Genomic DNA, 22,017 nt, shown 5'->3' on the forward strand with positions numbered 1-22,017 from the left:
TAGTGAAAAAAGTCACTAGAAAGAACAATAAAAAGAACAATAATGTTTTGTAGCGTAACTAATTGCTTGATCTTTTTTCTTTTAAACTTTACTGGGGACCCCTTGTAACCTTTTGGAGGCCCCCTGGGGATCCCCGGACCCCAGTTTGAAAACCTCTTAGAGTATTATTTTCTTTATTTTTTTTAATAGAAAATCACTTTACAAAAATGTTTAATGTAACATCAACAGTTAAATCAAGAGCTAACATAAAAATAACAATAAACAATCCCTTACAAAAAAGTACACTTCAAGTTCATTTTATTTAGTATGCTTACATAAAGTTCAAGTATATTTTAATATACTTCATGCAGTAAGTATGCTAATATCGATGTAGCATACTTGTAAGAGTACCATTTAAATCATCTTTGGGACTAAATTGGCCCACTTTTTAGTTTATAAAAGTATACTATTAAGTGTACTTTAAGTGTAAAAGTAGTATACTTTAGTACACAATTAGTTTAAAACAGTTTTTTTTTTTATACTGAAACTATACTACTACCAAGTGAACTTACAGGTTTACAGATAGAGTATTAGTTTAACACTTATAGCACATTTTTTAGTTTATGAAAGTACACTTTGATGTATACTAAACTCTCAGTAAACTACTAGTGAATACAGCGGAAAAAGAGTAAACACAACTACAAGATATGTAAACTTAGAATACTGTATACTTCATTATACTTTTAAGTATGTCCCCATCAAAAGATTGAGTACAAGTACAGGCCAAATATACTAAACGTTTCTGGCATGTAGTATAACTCAATTATTGATTATTGATTTATATTGATTAAGTGTAGAAGTAAAGTATACTTTCTTATTTTTAGTTTAAATGTGGTATACTTGGAGTGTAGAAAGAAGTATACTTGAAAAATAAAAACCTTTTGTAATACCTTTTTACAGAATGATTAATTTTAGTGAATGTCTACCCGACTAGCACAAGACGTCTGCTAAAGATCTGGAGATCCGGAAAACATCTGCTGTGTAAAAACATCTGCTAAACATCTTAGAAAGAGCAGTTTTACATCCTTTCTAATCATAAACATCTTACAGACGTCTTCTAGGTGTCTATTTGACATCTGACAGCAGACGTCTCTGAGACATTGCAAATGAGCAAACTGTTATGCAGATGTAAATGCAGACATCAAACAGACATCTGCCAGATGTTTGTGTGCTATCAAGGTATATTTGGTATATGTTAATTTCTAGATATACAATTTTGTTTGCATTTTAAGTTGAATAAATTAACATTAGTTAATGTATTATGAATGAACAAGATTAGCAATACAATTATAAACCTAGCTGGTTGAAGATTTGTTGTATGTTTCTTCTGTTCTTCTAGTGACTTAGAGGTAAAACACTGTAAATTATACTGTAACTAAAAAAAAGATAGAGTTCTCAGCTGTATTTTTTCAAGGTCAATAATTATATAATCAAATTTGTGACATTCTCAACACTTTCAGTATTACAATTCCAGCCATGATGTATAAGCATCTAACAATGCGAAAGCTTTACTTCCCCATTAACGCTAAAACAATTCGTCAGCTGAACAGTCACGCTAGCAGTGTTTACAGGTTTATGTTCCCATCTTCAAGAGTCAGACCGAGGGCCTTTGTACCACAAACCCAGAGGAATCAAATATCTACCCTGGCTTGTTCCCAGAACTCCTCTCGATTGATTTTCTTCATCTCGATCTCCGCATTCGTTTTCTGGTAGGTGGTGCCCTGCGTCCGGGAGGAAAAGAGGAAGAGTGAGTTCAGGCCAATTTAATTGGACAGCCAGCTACAGGACAAAGATGCTGATCCAAGTGAGACGTTATGGGGACTGTTTGTACCTTCCACTAATATAAAGCCAGTCAGGGAGCACGCATACTTTACAGAAACAGGATTTGTGTTAAGGTTACCTCAACATTACTCGGTGCTTCAATCTGATTGTCTGAAAATCTAAAGTACGATACAATAATACCAACAGTATACAAATATATGAAGTAAAGAATATAGCATATTAGAGAGATGTTATTCAGATAACAACAAAAAAACAGGAAGGATCTCAATTATTTTAGCAGCGTGTGAAACAACTCTCTATTTCGCATACTACAGAAAACTTCATTGTTTCAGTTCCTCTGTATCAACAATGTGGCACAACCGTCTTAAAACGGCAACAAGGCTGTGCCTTTGTGTCAGACATCATACTAATGGAGAGCCATTCACAGACAACTTCATTTGACCCCTTTCCGGTTCAGTCTGTATGTGCGCAAACATAACCCTCGACCCCTTGAGCCATCCTTCTGTCACCGGTCACTCACAACGTTCTCCGCGTTCTCCTCGTCTTTCATTCGCAGACGGCTGAGAACCGGGCTGGCCACTGGAACCGTCCCATTCGTGAGTCTCTGTCCAATGGCTGAGGGGTCGATGTCGTCCAGGCTGCTGGCATTGATGATGACGTCAACGCCCTGAAGAAAGAAAAAGAGCGTCAGTGCCACTCACGTTACCTGGCAACCGGCATCAACCTTGAATTTAAATGATGAGCGCTCTTAGGTCGTTGTGGCACATACCCATGAGTTTAAAGCTGCTCTTAGTAAGGTTTTTAATGGTTAAAAATACAAAAATCTGTTATGGAGAAAGTATATGGAAAATGTGTGTTTACTGTTTCCTTACCTTACCCTGATTCACAATGGTAAGATTATGTACAATAATGCTGTGTTCACACCATACCTCCTCGCCCGGCGCGAGTTTACGCCCATTTGCGTCTTTGAAATCGCTTTATTTGTGTTTGGTGTGAAGGCAGCATTAGTTTAGCTGTTTGCTTGGATTTCGCAGGAAATGTCAATCTAAGGTGATTTGATTTAACAGGTAAAGTAACCAGCAATTTTATGTTTCAAACAGAGATGGCGATAGAGAGGCAAAAGTCAGGGATTGACGCATCAATGTGCTTTTTATTTGTCCATTAGGTCTCCAAAAGAGAGAGTGTCTAATTTCCTGATAGTCCTGTTGAAAAAACAGTATATTCTGGTTGGGTAGGTTTTGAAGCATGGTAGCTGGTCATGTGCTGGTTTAAGCTGGTCATGAGCTGGTTTAGGACCATCTTAAACTAGCATAAACCAGCTGTCATGCTTCAAAACCTACCTAATTTAGCATATTCTGTTTTTTTAACAGGGACCTTATTGTGTGTATTAAAAAAATCAAACACATTTTAATACTAAATCGATTTTTAAACTTGGAGGCAAATATGACATTTTGGGGATTCAATTTATTTCAGCGAACCAGATAAAATCGGACTGTAGTTTCAGTGAATCGTGTTTATTTAAAAGGTGTTATTTTCCACAAATCTTTACAAAAGTCTTCATGCAACATTTTAAATAAACTTGTCTAAGTAAAAGAATGTATTATTTATTTATTGCTATATATATATATATATATATATATACAATATAATACTTACATATCCATTTATGTAAATCAAAATTAGTTAAAGGAACAGTTCACTCAAAATTGAAAATTCTGCCACGAATTACTCACTCTTGTTCCAAATCTGTATAAATGTCTTCGTTCTGATGAGCACAGAAATATAGTAGGAAAAATTGCTTTTTTAATTTCTTTGTTCTGTTGAAGACAAAAGAAGATAGTTTGAAGAATGTAGGAAAGCAAACAGTTCTAGGGCACTTTTGACTACCATCGCCAGTGGTAAAAAGGGTCAATTTAACTCTCACAGTGTTTATATAATCTCCACTTTGAGAGTGTGGATTATATATACACTGTAAGTGTTAATTTGACCTTTTTAACACTGGCGATTTTACTGTGTATGGTAGTCAATGGTGGCCAAGAACTGTTTAGTTACAAGCATTCTTCCAAATATCTTTCTCTGTGTTCATCAGAACAACGAAATATTTACAGGTGAAAAAATTTTCATTTTTGGTTGAACTTTCCCTTCAATGCATTTGCTAACATGAACTAACAATACTACTACATTTTTTGATCTCATCTTATGCCTATCTTATTCACATTTATTTATTTACATTTATTTACTTTATGTGATGTTTTTTTTCTTTAAGTTGTGTACATTTTGGGAACACAAAAAGTTTTTTTTCTATATGGTCAAATGGAATGCAAAAACCTTAAGCTTGTTATCTCAAAACTGCCCAGAACGCAGACAGAACCTTATAATTCCAAGGCGATGACACTGGAAATGTATCAATATCTAGTTTTGAAGATTTGTCAGTTGTTTAATAAATAATGAGGTGAACATTGTCTCAAAATAAAGAAATAAACATGAATTAGCTTAATTATACTCAAAAACAGAACTTCTATGAAACACAATAAATTAATTAAAATAGAAAGTGAATCCATTCAAGTCTCCATTGTGCTTGTCACAAGTGCGTGTTTGTGCGAGCATTCGAATAACAGCACGTCTAAGCTTCTGTGTGCACATCAAACAAACTCAACATGTACAGTGTATCTAATATGTGTTCACACCGCGCTCACGCTTCTACCTGAATACAGCCTCCAGTTATTTCAATATCTCAAAAAGAGCAGCTCATGAGTTGCCTGGCACTTAGATCACTTCTTGATAACACACAGACTCCCTTTCAATCCCCAAAAGCACAATCTATCACGTCGACCTTGGTCTCCTCACGGATGTTTCATCGTGGAGTTTCTCTACCTGAATACCTCCATTCTCTCCCTCTCTTTCTCGCCCACGCACTCACGTTGAAGAGACCGAGCGCTTTGAAAAGCCGAGCAGCCCCACATTCAGAGCTCTCAAACAGAAAAACACCTCTGACACAAAAGCTCAGAAGAGGACCATGTATGTCATCTAAAAACATCCTGTCGGGTACATGCACGTATGCAGAAGACCCCCCAAAAGCCCACCAACATCACTTATGGTTGTATATCTTATCTGCTGGAACGCAGGACTGGATTCCAGCAGAGCCTGTGGAGTCATGCTGTTAATCATTGCTATACAGTAAAAGTAAACAAAAACGTGCTATTGATACGATGGAGATGATGGTAATAATGGCATTGTGACGGTGAACACGCGATGAGTCAAAGACTGAAACTTAATAATACTAATTACTGTGTATTTTAATAGATAATTCGTAAAAATTGTGGGTAAAAAAATCACGTTTAACCCCAAAAGCAAAAACATTTATTATATTTTGAATAAAGATAGAGGTGCATTTTGGGTTTGGCTGTGATTTGCATTTTTCTTAAAGGGACAGTTCAACAAAAAATGAAAATGCTTTAATATTTTACTAACCATAATGTCATTCCAAACCTGTATTACTTTCTTTCATCTGCAGAACACAAAAGAAGATATTTTGAAGAATGTTGGTAACCAAACAACACTGACCCCCACTGACTTCCATTGTACGCACTCAAAACCACTGAGACATTTCTCAAAATATCTTCTTTGTGTTCCACCGGATTTGAAAAACACAAGGATGAATAAATATATATTAAATATAATTAATTTTATTCTGGGGTAAAATATGAGCTATAAATGAGACAATGTGATTTTACAAAAGATGACCATGAAACCTACAGTATTAGCAATTATCACAATTTCTAGAAAGAAGATGATGTGAAGGTGGCAGTGAGGTCATGTGGGGTAAAAATGGGTCATTACCTATTTGAGTAAGAGAAGAAAAAGATGTTTGTTTTACCTTTTCGAGACCCACCTGGAAAAACTCTGCTATGGTGGCGACGTGGCTGGCGCAGGCGCACTTCCTGGCGTCAGGCACATCTTCACCAACCTGAACACACAGCGGCACACTTGCATTTATTTAAGTGCCATGTACACAAGGTAGAACAATGCAGACTATTGGGAAAAAATCTGCAATAGGCAATTGTCACAGATTACCCCCCCCCAGGTAGCCACGACCGCCCAATGCATTCAGAACAGCAAAAGCTGATAATCACATCCTCAGACTCGTAACCAGGGCTTAATTTAGCAGATCACACTCCTCAAGCGCTAATGGAAAACGTTTGTGCTGACCTGTTGCGCGCATATATTTCATTAAAAAGCACATATAATAATTATAATGGCAATAACTATTTTATTTTGGTAATGAACAGGCTGTCAAGTTTGAGATGCTGGAATATGTGTGCGCGTAAAGCGCCGGCACAGAAACAATTTAAAACCCTCAGAGATTACACATTCCGTTACTTCTCCCCACCCCACTAACTTGCCGGATCTGCCACGCCCCCTTGTTCCGGCACCTCGGAATTTACAAATTGAGCACTGCTCGTAACTGAAGTGGATATTGCATTCTGATGCAGACAGGAGTGACGTGTGTTCTCACAGAAGCAATATGCTTTCAAAGATACTCTTTAACAAATGAACTAACAAGTAGATTTTTCTTATCAGCACCCATTCAATGCAACACACATAATTTAATATAAATGCAGTGACACAAAGACGAATATAAAACTCGTATAAAAACGAGTACAAAGAATGCATGTAATTAAAAATGGACGTGGGTTGAAAAATGCTTTTCCTGTACAAAAGAACATATAATTGTATTCCATACACACTGTGTTGTGCTTATGTGCATTTGAAAAGCTGGTGCTAACTTTGAACTTGCAATCGGTCCATCTAAATAGACCATTTGTCAAGCTGAAATCATTTTTTTGGTTGGTTTGATATTTACTCTGTTCTGAGCGAGATTATCCATTGACTCAGTACACAGCTATAAATGTTTGCATGGCATGCCAATATGTTTTTAAAAATCAAAACACGTTGAGGTCAAGAACAGTTACAGTATATATAACTTGTTTTCTAAATTAAAGGTGCAATATGTAACATTTGCCTCTCTATCACCACCTCTGGTTGAAACATAAAATTACAGGTTACTTTATGGACCAATATTTATGTGGGTTGAAAAATCAATTATTGAGCAACAACAAAAATAATCTGCTTAAAATTTTGTCTTTATCTTACCCTGATTTGCAAAAGCTTTTAATAGTTTTAAAAGTTTAGCTTTCGATTTCTTAGATGATGTAAATTTAATAATATTTGACTTTAATCCACATAAATATAAGTAGGTAAAGTAACCTGCAATTTTATGCTTCCAACAGAGATGACAACAGAAAAGAGGAGAGATTAAAGTTACGGATTGCAGCTTTAACGTCAGATTGCGCAGGAAACAAAATAATAACTTTATATTCAGAATTTGGGGAGATAAATGTGGGTAGCATGTCATACGCCCGGGTAACACGTGTCATTCAAGGGAGGCTCTGAGGCAATAGTGTTTGAGGTAACGTTGGCTGTTCTGACTTTGATTTTAAGTTGAAGTGCTCTTGCTAATGGCGTTTGAAACACCAGCGTCACTGAAGGCAGGTTGTTACATCATCTCACCCAGTTGATGAGGACGTAGCGTGGCAGGGTCACTGCGGGCTCTTTTATGCTGCAGAAACCGTACATGATCCGGGTTATATCGAAGGTGACGGCCATCTCTGCCAGGCCGCCATCTGTCCAACACACAGATCATACAGTTAATACAGATAGTGTCATAGAAATGCAAAGTATTTTACAGTAGTCTCTAAAATCATGAAAAGCTACATTAACATATAGACATTTGCACACAAACTTATCAATTTGAATCACTTGTCTACAGCCCACACATTATGCTGATAACTATGACCGATCGCTTTAGTGATTCTCATGAGAGGTGTACGTGTGCCAATGAGAGCTTAAAAGCTCAGTTGGGACGAGACAGTCTGATGCTGACAGGTCTCTGGAGAGGGCTGGACGGATATAAACACACACACACACACACAAACACACACACACACACACACACACACACACACACACACACACACACAGTCTGGTGGTTCTTTCCTGCACCGGAAAGAGGAAATCCCACAAAGCAGCAGACACATAAACCCATTTTTAACAACCCACACCAACCTGTTATTCAATGTGCATGATTTCAGTGATTTTCCACAGACTAAACTGATCTAAACCGTTCCGATCTGTTAAGAATCATTTTGACCCTGTTATAACTACTGTATTATTTATATTTGGTCAGGCTCCCTCAGGAAGATTAACAATAGTTTAAAGTGTATTATGGTTTTTACTAGGGATGTAACAATATCAAAATCTCACTGTACGGTAATACCTCGGTATAAAGTCCACGGTAGGATATTTATTGCCATTTTTTAAATGACAAATGATGACTTGGAAATGTGCCATAAGCATCCTCTTTTCTTTCTCCTCTAATCATAACTGTTGCTTAGAGGTATGAGTTATAGTATGAGATGGGTCAAATGACCTAAAAATCCCTTTGATAAAATAACTGCACCTGATGGACCTTGCCAAAGGTAACATCTATTAGTTTTATTATTATCTAATAATTCTATTATATTTACATACTCTATGTTAGGCCCAGAAGACCTATGGTTTCATACTGTCATGTGACCACGATAATATTGAGACAATTTTGCTATTGATAACGATATTGATCGATAATATTGTAACATCCCTAGTATTTACCATTTGCATTACCATAGTTTTACAACAAATATGGTTTCACTATTTATGTTTGCTGTGGTTTAACTCTAAATTTAACTAAAAAACGTCTTGGTTACGGTTGTAACCTCGGTTCCCTGATGGAGGGAACGAGACGCTGTGTCGAACCGACAGAATGGGGTTTGTCTTGAGAACCTATCATCTTCTGAGTATTTAGAAAAGGCCAATGAAAATTGGCGAATGAAATTTGCATGCCGGGCTCCTCCCCGGATGTCCGGGTATAAGAGGGAAGCCGGCGTGCTCATTCATTCACCTGTTGGTCTGAGGAGCCTAAAGCATCCTCCCCCGACCGCTAGGGTGGGCGGCCAGTGTTGTGGCATGAGGGACACAACGTCTCGTTCCCTCCATCAGGGAACCGAGGTTACATCCGTAACCAAGACGTTCCCTTTCTGTCGGTCTCTCGACGTTGTGTCGAACCGACAGAATGGGGTTCCTATGGAAAACGCCACAGCACTGAGCCGCGTCACAATCTCTGCGGAGCGACGTTGACTGGCCTGGGCGAGTCAGACGAAGACGCTAACGCGAAATTATGACCCTCCAGTGAAGAGGACGGGGGACCCAGAGCTTTACACAAAGTTGGGAAGCCCCTATCGCCGGCTGTCACGGGCGGAGGCCTAGTTCTCTAAATGGCGAGAAGCCGCCCGGCACCGTACGGGCCACTGGGTAAGCATTATTCCCCCTAGGGGAAAAACGCTGCAGAGGCCACTACCTACCGTAGGGAGGAATTAGTGGAGACACCACATGGTCTCACCATCAGAGGAGAACTCATGGGAGGAATGTGCGGACTGCAGGAGTTAACCGCAAGGTGGGAGTCCACCTGGGGAGGTCATGGGTTGCCAAGGTGGGAACCATTCATGAGGATACATCAGACGGAACAGCCCACGGAGGGGGGGTTACCACGTCTGGAGCACTAGGTCTGGTTAGAGCTATGTGGGAGATAACTCAACTGTTCCCCGGCCTAAGGGGGCAGGGCTGCTCTGCCCAGCCTGTCCCCTGGAAGGGTGCTTAGTGATGGATGGAATGCCTGTTCTTTACCCGAGGGGAAAGAAGTGAGGCGGGATCGCCACTGCTCCCCCCGGAAGGGGAAGGGCTTCCGCAGGCGTACGCCCTACCGGCTGCCGGTCCCACACCTTGCCAAGATGGGGGCTGACAGATGCGGGCTGACACCGGTTCCGCGCGTAGGTATTAGAACCTCACGGAGTTGTTGGGCATAGCCCAACCCGCAGCTCTGCAGATGTCTGCCAGAGAGGCGCCCTGAACCAGTGCCCATGAGGGGTGTGCCTCACTCCCAACGGGCAGGGGCGAATTGAGATCGGTATGCCCTAACGAGGGCATCCACGATCCAGTGCGCCAGCCTCTGTTTGGAGACAGCCCTCCCTTCTGCTGACCTCCGAAACAGACAAAGAGCTGCTCAGAGCTTCTGCTCTGCGTGCGGTCCAAGTAGAGGCGCCGTGCGCGTACTGGACACAACACGGATAGGTTGGGTCTTCCTCCCCGGTGGGGAGCGCCTGCAGGTTCACCACCTGGTCTCTCGGGAGAGTGGTGGGAACCTTGGGCACGTAGCAGGGGCAGGGTCTCAAGATAACGTGAGAATCCCGACCCCGAGCTCTAGGCAATTTGTGGACACGGAGGGTGCTTGCAGATCCCCTACCCTCTTGGAGGTGAGCGCCATGCGGAAAGCCGTCTTTATCAGGACTGAGAAAGAGCGGCAACCCCGAGAGGCTCGAAGGGGGCGGGGCCTCTTGAGGCCCGCCACCTAGGTCGCAAGAGGGTACGGAGCGCGGAAGGTGGTCACCCTCTCGCGCCCCTTAGGAACCTAATGACCATGATGAGGTCATGATGAGCGGCCGAAGTGGCTACATACATTCCCAGTGTGGAGGGGGAGAGGTTAATCCCCAGTCTCTCTTGAGGACGGGACAGCTCGTACCCGACCGAGCAACTCCGCGGGTCTTCTCACCGAGAAGAGCACCAGGACGAGAAGAGGCGCCACCTATGGGCGTATAGCCGCCCAGTGGCCGAAGCCCTAGCCTGAGTGACGTCCCAACCAGACCGGGGGTGGGTCACTCAGGATCTCCTCGTCCCGTCCAGACATGGAGACCAGGTTCTGCCTGGGATGCCGTAACGTGCCCCTTCCCCTGGGGAAGCAGTTCGCCAGGGGGAGCGGCCAGGGGGGAGTCGTTGTCAGAGCCTTAGCTCCGAGAACCAAGTCCTGGATAGGCCAAGGGGCGTAACTAGTACCACTTGATGCTCCTCTTCCCTGGCCTTGCACAGGACCTGTGCAATGAGGCTCACTGGGGGGAAGCGTACTTCCGCTTGTCCCGCGGCCAGCTGTGCGCAAGGGCATCCGTGCTAAGGGTTGCCTCGGACAGGGATTACCAAAGCGGACAATGGGTGGAGTCCGGGGAGGCAACAGGACCACCTGTGCCTGGCCGAACCTCTCCCAAATGAGCTGGCTGCGCGGGGTTGGAGTCGCCACTCCCCGCGAGGCGTCGACTGACGAGAGAGCGCATCGGCTGTATGGTTCAGGACGCCTGGGATGTGTGTGGCTCGCAGGGAACTGATCACCTGCTGACTCCAGAGGAGGAGGCGCCGGGTGAGTCATGTTTAGCTGCCGTTAGCGAATCCAATGATATACGCCACAGCAGCTGTGCTGTCCGACCGGACCAGCACGTGCCTGCCCTGCACGAGAGGTAGTAGCCTCCTCAATGCAAGTAGCACAACTAACAAGGGAGGGGGCCAGCAGATGGAGAGACGGGGCAGGATCCGTCCCTATCCGACTTCCCAGCGATGTGGCTGGGGTCGGGCCCAATGGTAGCCTCGATCCCCCTGAGGTCTTCCCATGAGGGCCGCTTCACCGCGGCTGCTGATGGGGCGATGGTCTCCTCTTCGCTGTCTCCTCCAGGGGGGGGGGCCGCCTGAGTGGGGGGCGCCAGAGCTGGAGGGCGTCGAAGAGGACCAGGGCTGCTGGGAAGCAGACAGTGCACGGGACTCGACGGCCGAGGCGGCCGAGTCGCGGCACGGAGGACTGCTTCTTTACTGTCGAGAACCCTCCGGGGGAGGCCGCGTGCGGGTCTCGCACCCCCCGATGGGCGGGGGGTGAGCGGGGCCACAGCGGCTCGACAGTAACACCAACCAGCCCCCCCCTTGCAAGATGGGTGCGTCGAGAAAGCGGACCTTCTCAGCGTACTCATCTGCGCAAGGATTGGCCAGAGGAGTTTCTCATTGACCACAAGTGTGGACATCGTCCGACCCAGGGTCCGCGTGGTCACCTTGGTCGCCTGTAGAGCGAGGTCGGTGGCGGCGCGGAGTTCCTGCATAAGCGCTGGGTCGGTCTTACCCTCGTGGAGCTCTCTCAATGCCCTGGCCTGGCAGGAGCCATAGCGTGGAGAGAGGAGGCAGCTTGGTCCGCCGCAATGTAAGCTCTCGACACCAGAGATGCCGAGACCCCACATGCTTTGGACCGGAGTCTAGGTCGAGCCCCCCCCAGGTGGCCGCCGCCTACGGGCACGAGTGCACCGCGGCGGCATACTCCACCTGGGGGACATCGACGTATCCTCTAGCTGTCTCAACCTCGAGGGAAGAGAGGGTGACGGAACTTTGTTTGACGTGAAACATGACGGAAAGGGGCGTTCCAGGTCTTACTAAGTTCCTCATGCACTTCCGGTAAACACGGCACTGGGGGCGGGCGCGGCTTGGAGCCGCACTCAAACCCGAGGTGCCATGTAGCCAGCCGCGAGTGCCGGGAGAGGCAGTGCGGGCACTGCAACCCAACACTCACGGCGGCCCGGGAAAGCATGGCTGACATTTCGACGTCCGCTTCTTCCTGGGCTCGACCCCCCGAGGGAGGGAGCCCGAGGAATCGTCGGAGTCGGATGGCAGTACGTCACCCCCCGATGCTGCAAGAGACATCTCATCATCACGCATCATGTCCGAATACGTGATTGAGGAATAAGACGGCGGACCGTCTCCTGGGGAACGGTCAGACGAGCGAGATGAGGTGTGAACGGTCCGTGAGCCAGTGGCTGGCGGATTATCGCTCACAGTAATCCTCATATCACCCTCACTGCTTGCCGTAGTCCTGCCGCCACGGAACGGGGAGCAAACGAGGTGGTGGCTGAGTCCCGTGGGAACACAGCCACCTGTGACGCAACGTCTGAATCGTCACCGCCCGCAGTGCGGGCAGGACATATCCACAACGTCTGCCCCAGCGTACTGGAAGCAGGCATTGTGTCCGTCCCCCTCCTCGATGAGTGTGTTGCACCCATGAGAACAGCGGGACAAGCCACGCTGGAGAAATTTGCTCTTTTAGAAAAGGAAATTTGCTCGAACACCTCCGGAACTGCCGAGACGCCCAGGGGAGAGTCACTGCAGGAAGGGACCGTCCGCTGTCCACGTCGTAGATTCCAGCAGAAAGAATGATCACCAATATCGTAGAGAAGCTCATCAGATGCGTAGGCTCTGAAGAACAAAAGGTGAATGAATGAGCACGCTGGCTTCCCTCTTATACCCGGACATCCGGGGAGGAGCCCGGCATGCAAATTTCATTCGCCAATTTTCATTGGCCTTTTCTAAATACTCAGAAGATGATAGGTTCTCAAGACAAACCCCATTCTGTCAGTTCGACACAACGTCGAGAGACCGACAGAAAGGGAACAATGGTTACATTGGTTATATTACTGATCCCCGGAACCGACATAATGATGAAAATATGACAAGTGAGAAAAAATATATATTTCTCTCAAATTATTCTCAGGGGAACGCAAATATGTTTGTGTATTTTCGGGCGATCGCAAAAGCTTTGAAATATATTTTTCTCTCCCTTCTTATATTTTTTTCCACCACCATGTCCCTTCCAGGGCTCATAAACCATTATTACAGCAAGGCCACAAATCTGCAACTTTTGCCTCTCTATCTCTGTTAAAAACATTAAATTAGCAGATTACTTTACGTACATTTCCCACAAAATCTAACCTGGCATTTTATATTATAATCTTACTATTGTGAATTATGGTAAGGTAAAGAGACAATTTTGAACACTTACTGTTTATGGACTTGATTTTTTTTATTTTTAACCAAAAAAATGACGGATTGCAGCTTTAATTTGAGTAAGGACTGGATAGTTAACATTAAGTTGCAATATGGGATAACGTTCCAGTTAATAAATTAGTAATACGTTGGTTTTCCATATCAATTCGCTAGTGATGTCACATTTGGTCAATTTGACCCTGCAATTTTCCACATACAATAACAAAGAATCTTTCAGTGAGATAGTAAAACTGTACTCCCCCTACAAACATTGCTGGAAACCTCTTCCCACGGCCAATATAATTATAATTTGTGTCCTGTGAGCTAATAATAAGCTCTCCATCATTCACGGAGTAAATCATTGTCATTAATGTGAAATGACAGCTTTACCTCCATAACTTCTGCCAGACACAACTGCATTACATCAATAACAGTCCGGCACAGTGAGATCTGAACTGATTTTGTTCATTGCATCTGTTCATAGATGGCTTGATTACAGTCGATTCAGTTTTATACTGTAGTTAGATATGCTGCAAATGATTAAAGACCAGTTCATAGCGTTAATGTCGCATTTAATGCACTTGGCCTTTTTCATGACAAAATCACAGAATGGGGTTTCCAGCATGATCACGGCACATCAACAATGCAAATGAATATCATCAGCCTCAAGTGACAGTATTATTGCTCGAGCACAACTAGATTATGGTCGGTTATTATTAGATCATCTATATTTAGAAAGAAAGTATGTTGAGATGTTGCCTACCTCCTGAAGCAGACAGGATTAGGTCATTACTGTCATCTTCGTATGTGTATACTGCCCTGAAGAGAAGAAAGAGACAAATTCCGTAAAGCAACTTTTAAACAAAATAAAGCATAAATAAATTACACGTGAAATACTCAAAGACCTTTGCTAATGCAATGAGACGGGGATATAGTTATTATTATGGGAATATAAATGATTATTTAAATAAATGATACATAAAATACATTTTTATAGTATATCCAAAAACAGACAGGAAGTTAACGTCAGGCCAGCGTGTATAGTTGTGTTGTTTCTATGGTGTTCTGGGTTGTTATTAGTACATTACTTTAATCAATCTCATGGCATTTCGTAGATATTTTATGACATTACTAATCTGTATGAATAAAAGTTATACATTTGATTAAAATTATGAAAACATTACAATTCTGTTTAATTGAAATCGAACATGATCCTACATTATATTTTAAAAACTTAAACAAAAATGAGAAATGTTGCCTCAGCTGAAACAAATTCAGTGAACAATTCACTGAAAATTCATAAAAACTAAACTACAGCTGAAAAACAAACAAATTAAACATTTACAATATAGTAATGTAAACAATAAACAAATAAATTGACAGAAGCACTTCTTCAAAATGCTAAAAATGTAACTAAAATTAACATGGAATCTAAAAATCTAAAAAAATCTTATTGAAAATATGAAGAAGTCAATAAAACAGAAAATAAAACTATAATACTATAACTTGTGGCACAAATTCGTACAATCTCATTCATACTGTACATTTTAGTACAATTGGCTTTTGCACCCCTGATGGTTAGTTTTAGGGGTGGGGCTTCATTTGTTTTGTGAGACTCCTTCAGCATTTTTGTAACTATTATATAGTCCGCCAATCAAAATATCACTTAGAAAACATAAGTTTAATACTCAGTTAAAGAGGTTTGCTATAATCCCGAAGTATGATCAATAATAAAAGTGAAATTTGCAAGTACGAATAATTAAGCTTTTACGCACATGAAACAGAATAAACGAACACATCAGCTCTTTCTACCTCAAATTAACCACTTTATAAAACAGCCCCCCACACTTTAAAAGCTTCCATACTGTTTTGAGCTAAGGGCCCAAACACATGGAATGCACCCTCATACTATCCCGAGGGGTCAAAACAGATAAGATTTGTATTATGCAGAGGCTTTGATGTTTCATTCTTGATACAGTGGAGGTAATGATTAACATACTGTAGTGTAGAGCTAATCTCATCCCCCATCACTGTGAAACAATGAGTGGGAGTTTGGAGCTACGCTAGTAAAGCACAACAAAGTAAAGAGCGGCTCTTCTGCCATAAGCTACGGTGTGAGGCATGGGAAATGGGGAATATGGTGGCTCTCACTCTACTTTGCGGTGTAACTTGTGCATATATATCTCTGTGATTAATGAGAAGAGAAAACTTCGATTAGAAGAACTGACCATGGTTGCTTGGATAAAAAAGCAGAACACATGCTCACATAGGTGTTCTCGGTGGGTTTAGGCGCAACTGCTGTTTGGATGGAGTGTTCTGCATGGTTGCTAGGTGCTTGCTTATTGGTCGAAGAGAAAACGCCCACCCGAAAATCTGAAGTCGCTATGGCTCAGGTTTGTTCTCCAATGCAAATATGTTTTTCAACGATTGTAGGTAAATCTGTCACATTAAAATGTTAATCTCTCCCCAGCGACCTTAATTATTTGAGGCATCATTGATGTCTGTAAAGCAAACATTGGTAACAAAGTGGCAATGTTGAGCAATAGTAATAGTGAAGCTCAATGTAGAAATCCCCAGTAAAAATGAATTAATAAAACAAAATAAAATAAATACTAATTAAATAAAATAAAATGATTATTTTATATAATAATTATAATAAAAAATACTCCAAAATGCCCAAGATGTCTGTAAAGCAAACATTGGTAAAAAAGTGGCAATGTTGAGCAATAGTAATAGCGAACCTCACTGTAGAAATCCCCAGTAAAAATAAAATAAATACAAATAAAATAAGATAAAATAATAATTCTAATAAAAAATACCCCAAAATGCCCAAGATGTCTGTAAAGCAAACATTGGTAAAAAAAAAGTGGCAATGTTGAGCAATAGTAATAGTGAACCTCACTGTAGAATTTTTTTATTTTAAAAAATTAAATTAAAAAATTAAAATAAAATAATTATTTTAATGCGTGGAATTGATAAGGATCTTTCCCGTCCCTGATCATGCTGACCTTGGCAATGCAGAAAGAAGGACTTCCCTAACCTGACACAATCTCCCAGCTATTATCAGCCTTTATACTGACACACTTACATAGAGACACATTGTTATGCAAAGAGGCACGTGCAAATGAAATGAAGCGCTGACCCTCACTGTAGGTTTCACAAAAAATAAATGTTAGTGAGAAAGATATCTCAGAAGCTCCAGCCATCCAGAGGAAAGTGTCATTGCTCGGAGGATACCCTTTCATATAACTCACGAGATTTAATGGAGTTCTCAGTTGTGTTTTGTTTTGTCTCTAAAACTGTTTAGAAGAAAAAAATAGAAACAAATGAGACAATTGTTCAAATACATTGGGAGTATGGAGGTTTAAAATGAATGCAGACAGGTAAAACAGATTTGGGTAAATTTGATGAGAAATTTGGCAAATTTGAGCTCAGTTTGTGTCATTGTTAAGACCTCTTCTGAAACTCTAAAGGAGACATTTGTGAGATTTTTGGGTCTTTTCTGTGCTGTAGGTTAACACAGTTGAAGGTCAATGGAGTCGATGTGGATATGCATATGGGCCATTCTACAGAATTGGTGCAAAATCAGAATTGGCAACATCTTAAAAAAATTCTGGGAAAAACACCTTTTTTTCATGTATCCAAATTGTCTAATATCAAAGGTACGTATTTCTAGTAATTGTGCAGCTAATTTTCATATTGTAATTTCTGAAATTCTTCCTCTCCCCAAATATGTCATTACCGAAACACAATAATATATCATTTAATAAGAAGGATTATATTTACATATTAAGATTTTGTTTACATCTACTTTTTAAATATATTTTTTGCTATTTAAAAAAAATGTTTGCACATGTAAATCAATAACAGTTACAATTTTAACAATATTTCAAGTGTAATTTATGAGATTTGCTGTATTTTGAATCCAATCTTTCTTTGTAAAAGTCTTAAAATTGATCATACTGATTTCAAAGGTAAGGATTCACTAGTTTATATATACACTGAACCAAACACTATCATAACACCTTGGTTAATAATTTAATATACTTTATCTTTGACAAAACATTCCATGTTTTCAGTAGTGATGGTAATGTTTTTGTAGTGATCTTTAATTTGCACAGCTGAATCAGACTTTCAACATTTTATGTTAATACAAATAACTAACTATGTTGCACATACGCAGCCAGGACATATAGCAGACACACATCTGACAGTAAATATCTAATAGAAAACCTACAGCTCACATACTATATCACTACTAAAACATACTAAAATACTAATGATTTGCATAGCTGTATCGAGTTTTTTTTATTTCCCCAAATAAAGGATTAAGTGTCCTTTTTTCTCACTATTGAAACAAATGTTGTCACTACCGAAACAATGATACCCAGTAGGGCTGCAACTAACGATTATTTTGATAATCGATTAGTTGGGCGATTATTATTTTTCCCCGATTAATCAGATAAAAAATGTAATTACATCTTTTGCTTATAAAATGTAAATCAGATATGGGAAAAGTATACACAACTGAACTCATTAGCCTTCTCCCAAAATGTTGTGAATGTCTCCATAATTAACACACCTGGTGAGTTGATTCATGTGCGTCATATTAGAAGCAACTGACAATAGTCTCTCCCAAACGTGGGAACGAGGGGAGGGTAGGCCAAGGAAATCATTTTTTTGTGCCCTGAAAAGTGAGATATTTGTCATTTGTCAAAAGTAAACAGAAAAAGTAATACTTCAGTACAAATACTCAAAAAGTGTACTTAAGTACAGTACTCAAGTAAATGTACTTCGTTACCCACCTCTGAACTAAATAAACCACCAAATCAGGGTATTTTGCTTATTATGTACTTTGCAAAGTGCAAATTCCACAAATTGGGTTTTACTAATATAATCTTTAATTTTGTCATTTAAAACACCTCTCCCCTTTAAACTTTCAAACTGCGCAGCTTGAAGAGATGCATGCAAAACACGTCGGACTTTAAAACTGCGCACCTCGCGCTGCACGGAGAGACGCATGCACCGAGAGACACGTCTGACTTTAAAACAGCACAACTTGTGCCGCACGGAGAGATGCATCCACAGAGAGACACGTGTGACTTTTAAACTGCGCACTTCGCGCTGCACGGAGAGATGCATCCACAGAGAGACACGTGTGACTTTTAAACTGCGCACTTCGCGCTGCACGGAGAGACAAGTGTGACTTTAAAACTGCGCACCTCGCACTGCACGAAGAGACGCATCCACGGAGAACCACATCTGACTTTAAACTGCACTGCTCATGCTGCACGGAGAGACGCATCTAAAACGGTAATTTTAAAAGGGAAGAAGATGCGCTTGATTTATAACTGCGCAGCTCGCAAGTGACGTCACAGACCAACTAATCGATAATGAAATTCGTTGACAACGAATTTCATTATCGATTATTATCGATTTTATCGATTAGTTGTTGCAGCCCTAATAGTGATACGTTTCGGTTGTGACTGTTTTGGTAGTGACAATTTTTGAATACTTTTGAGCCTAGCTCAAAGATGCTAATCAGCACATAATTAGCAATCACAGTTCTGAACAGATGTACACATAAAAACTAAATTTTATGGAAGAACGCCTAAAAGTTTGCTTAATTGTTTGGTATTGACGTTCCTTAAAGTTACACTCAGATTTTCAGACTTTTGAACACATTTACTTCAAAATGATAACACCGATCCACTCACCATGTAGCTATCAGAGAGAGGGCAACAGTAATGATTCTTGATAAAAAAATGTAGGGGTGTGGCTAAAATCAGTCACAGCCAATGGACTAAAACATACACTGTTTCGGTAGTGACATGAAAATCCTGGACATATTTTTTTACATAGTTTAATCATTTAAAAATAAAATATAAAATAAACATCAAAAATATATTTTTAAATACAACAATGGAAAAAAAAATTAATATAATTTTCATAAGTTAAAATTTAGGGGTTTGGGATCGGGACACCCATCTCCCAATTGAAAGTACCCAATAAATGATGATTTTATATATATTAAGCTTACTGATATTATAAATATTATTTTGGGTTTCGAAAGATGATAGAAGGATCTTAGTAAACAACTAAGGTTTGAATACTTGAATGCTTTTTAAATGTGTTTTTTTATGTGGGACAGCAGTTTGCAAGAATTCTGTAGAATGGCCCATATACAGTTTTCCAGAGTCTGGTGGTCCCTCATCTTTTACAGACGTAGCCTATTAGAGAGCTGTTTAATCGTCATCTTTCAATTCATTTATTAAACTCCACAATCAGCTTTAGTAAATTACTTCAATCAGAGATCACTGCATGAGCCAACACCACATCAGCGACTGCATCAGTTCATTACCATCATTCATTTGACAGAAGCAAATCCCTTTCAAAGTAAGCATTCTAATTGGCCATCAGTATCCGATAAAATGAGGATATGCTTATCATTTTATCTGAAATGAATGTGATATGTGGTTTAGGCAATGAATGTTTATTAATGAGATATTTAAGGTAAGATTGCCATAGGGCATTCTGGGTGGTTAATTATTGGCCAAGACGAAAAGAATGGACAACACATGGTTCGGAATCATACTTGTACAACATATTATTATTACGTGCATCTTTTATTAAGATATAAATCTATATGCAGTGCTTAAAGGTTCTGTGTGTCGATTTTAGCGGCATGACACGGGACTAATATGTCGTCACGTTTTCGCTATAACGTATTTACAAAACTCATTCTATAGAGCAGTTTGTCTGTTTAGGGCTACTGTAGAAACAACATGGCGAACTCCATGTAAGGCGACCCGTGGTGGTGTATGTAGATAGAAATAGCTCATACTAAGGTAATAAAAACATAACGCTTCATTATGTAAGGTCTTTATACACCTCTGAAGACATAGTTATGTATATTATATTGCATTTCTGTCAATAGATCCTCCAAAAAATTACACATTGGACCTTTAATACACTTATTAGACCACCATCACCCAATGTAAGGTTTGTGCCACAGCAGGTGATTATCAAAATATTTTTTGTTTTTGGTTCATCCATTGGTATGTGTAAGATCTTGTCACAGTAGTATTCCTATTGCTAAATATAACCGTTGTTATCCATGAATATTCAATTTTACTCTTTTACTACAAAATAGTAAACATTTTTGTTTATTATTCAGATGCCCAATTACAGTCAATAACAACAGAGACTGGAAAAGTAGGCCTACATGTCAACAATGTACAACAATGCCAGCAAGAATGCAAGATGTACAAAATATTTACGTTTTTTTGTTATGTGAGAATAAAGACGATTTAGTTGTTTTATTTTGTTATTTGCCTAATAAATGACAATTTATTCCTAAAATATTTGTGTTTTCCTTTTATTATGACAGGTGGTCTAATACAGTTGTTAGCACTGTGCATTAACTGATGATGTCTTGAACTGTCATAGAAATCCCCACTAACAGATTTTGCACTTACTCCTAGTGTGAGACTTGATAAAAAAGCATGACACGTTTGTTTTTTGTTTAATATTTATTCTAGTTTGTGCATGTGCAGAGATGTGCGATACAAGCATGTTGAAAGATTTCAGAAAATCCACTCCGTCACGTCCGATTACTCCGACCCCACTGTTTACGTTGATTATAGAGGAGCTTGAAATATATCATGTGCTCTCTGGAAAATATATACTGTACCCTCAAGCACCAAAATAGACCTGCTTGACTACGGTCCCACAATTAAACATCTAGGGCAGAACCCTCACCTCTCACCCTAACCGAATAATCCCCTACGAGATGGCTTGCCCTTCATCACTCCTGCCCGAAACCATTTCCTCTCCGCCTGTTAACAATCTAAGCTAAAGGAGCCTCGCCTCGGCAACCAAACGTGACCCCTCCCACCGGGCCCCAGCCTGAGTGATTAGCTCATTCAAAACCCGTCTCACGGTCACCCAGGCCAACACGAGGCAGAACATGCCAGAGTAGGAAATACAAGATGTGTGGGGAAATATGCAGGAAACGTCAGTGTCAATGAAGGTATCAGGGAAAATAATACGGGAATGAGGTGCAGCATTTGCCGTTGCGCTTCTATAAATAATGCCATCGTTTTATTATTCATAAAAGACTCTCATGACCTAGAAACGCGGCTCAGTACGTCAGCAGGCACCGGAGTGAAGCTGAGCGTGATTTGCACAAGCCGAGAGCGGGGGGCACCTCCATTGTCTCGCAGGGTGGGAATGATGCAGACTAAACACTGGTATGGTAATTACAAAGTCTTATTTACAGGGGAAAATGTTAAAATTAGAAAAAAAGGAAAGAATGAATATAAAATCTACATAATTACATGGCAGATAAACAGAGGAAGTGAAAACAGAAACCGAATTTGGTCAATTCAGCGTCACCTAAATTAGGGCTTGGGAATTCATTTT

The 22,017-nt window shown here is 40.8% G+C and overlaps 1 protein-coding gene across 6 annotated transcripts in view; it reads right to left on the minus strand.

Moving 5' to 3' along the window:
- The window catches only part of dbn1 (drebrin 1), an 89,389-nt gene that overhangs the window by 21,370 nt on the left and 46,002 nt on the right, over positions 1-22,017 (minus strand). For 5 of the 6 annotated variants that reach the window (XM_057359549.1, XM_057359554.1, XM_057359553.1 and 2 more), the window contains exons 2-6: positions 14,357-14,412; positions 7,393-7,505; positions 5,699-5,788; positions 2,342-2,488; positions 1,683-1,760 (exon numbers count right to left, since the gene is read on the minus strand). In XM_057359549.1, coding sequence (XP_057215532.1) covers positions 1,683-1,760; positions 2,342-2,488; positions 5,699-5,788; positions 7,393-7,505; positions 14,357-14,412 — 484 coding nt within the window. The remainder of the gene's footprint in view (positions 1-1,682; positions 1,761-2,341; positions 2,489-5,698; positions 5,789-7,392; positions 7,506-14,356; positions 14,413-22,017) is intronic. The other variant, XM_057359550.1, reaches the window with a different exon arrangement.

This window comes from Triplophysa rosa, linkage group LG19 (assembly GCF_024868665.1).
Source record: "Triplophysa rosa linkage group LG19, Trosa_1v2, whole genome shotgun sequence".
NCBI classification, from domain to species: Eukaryota; Metazoa; Chordata; class Actinopteri; order Cypriniformes; family Nemacheilidae; genus Triplophysa; species Triplophysa rosa.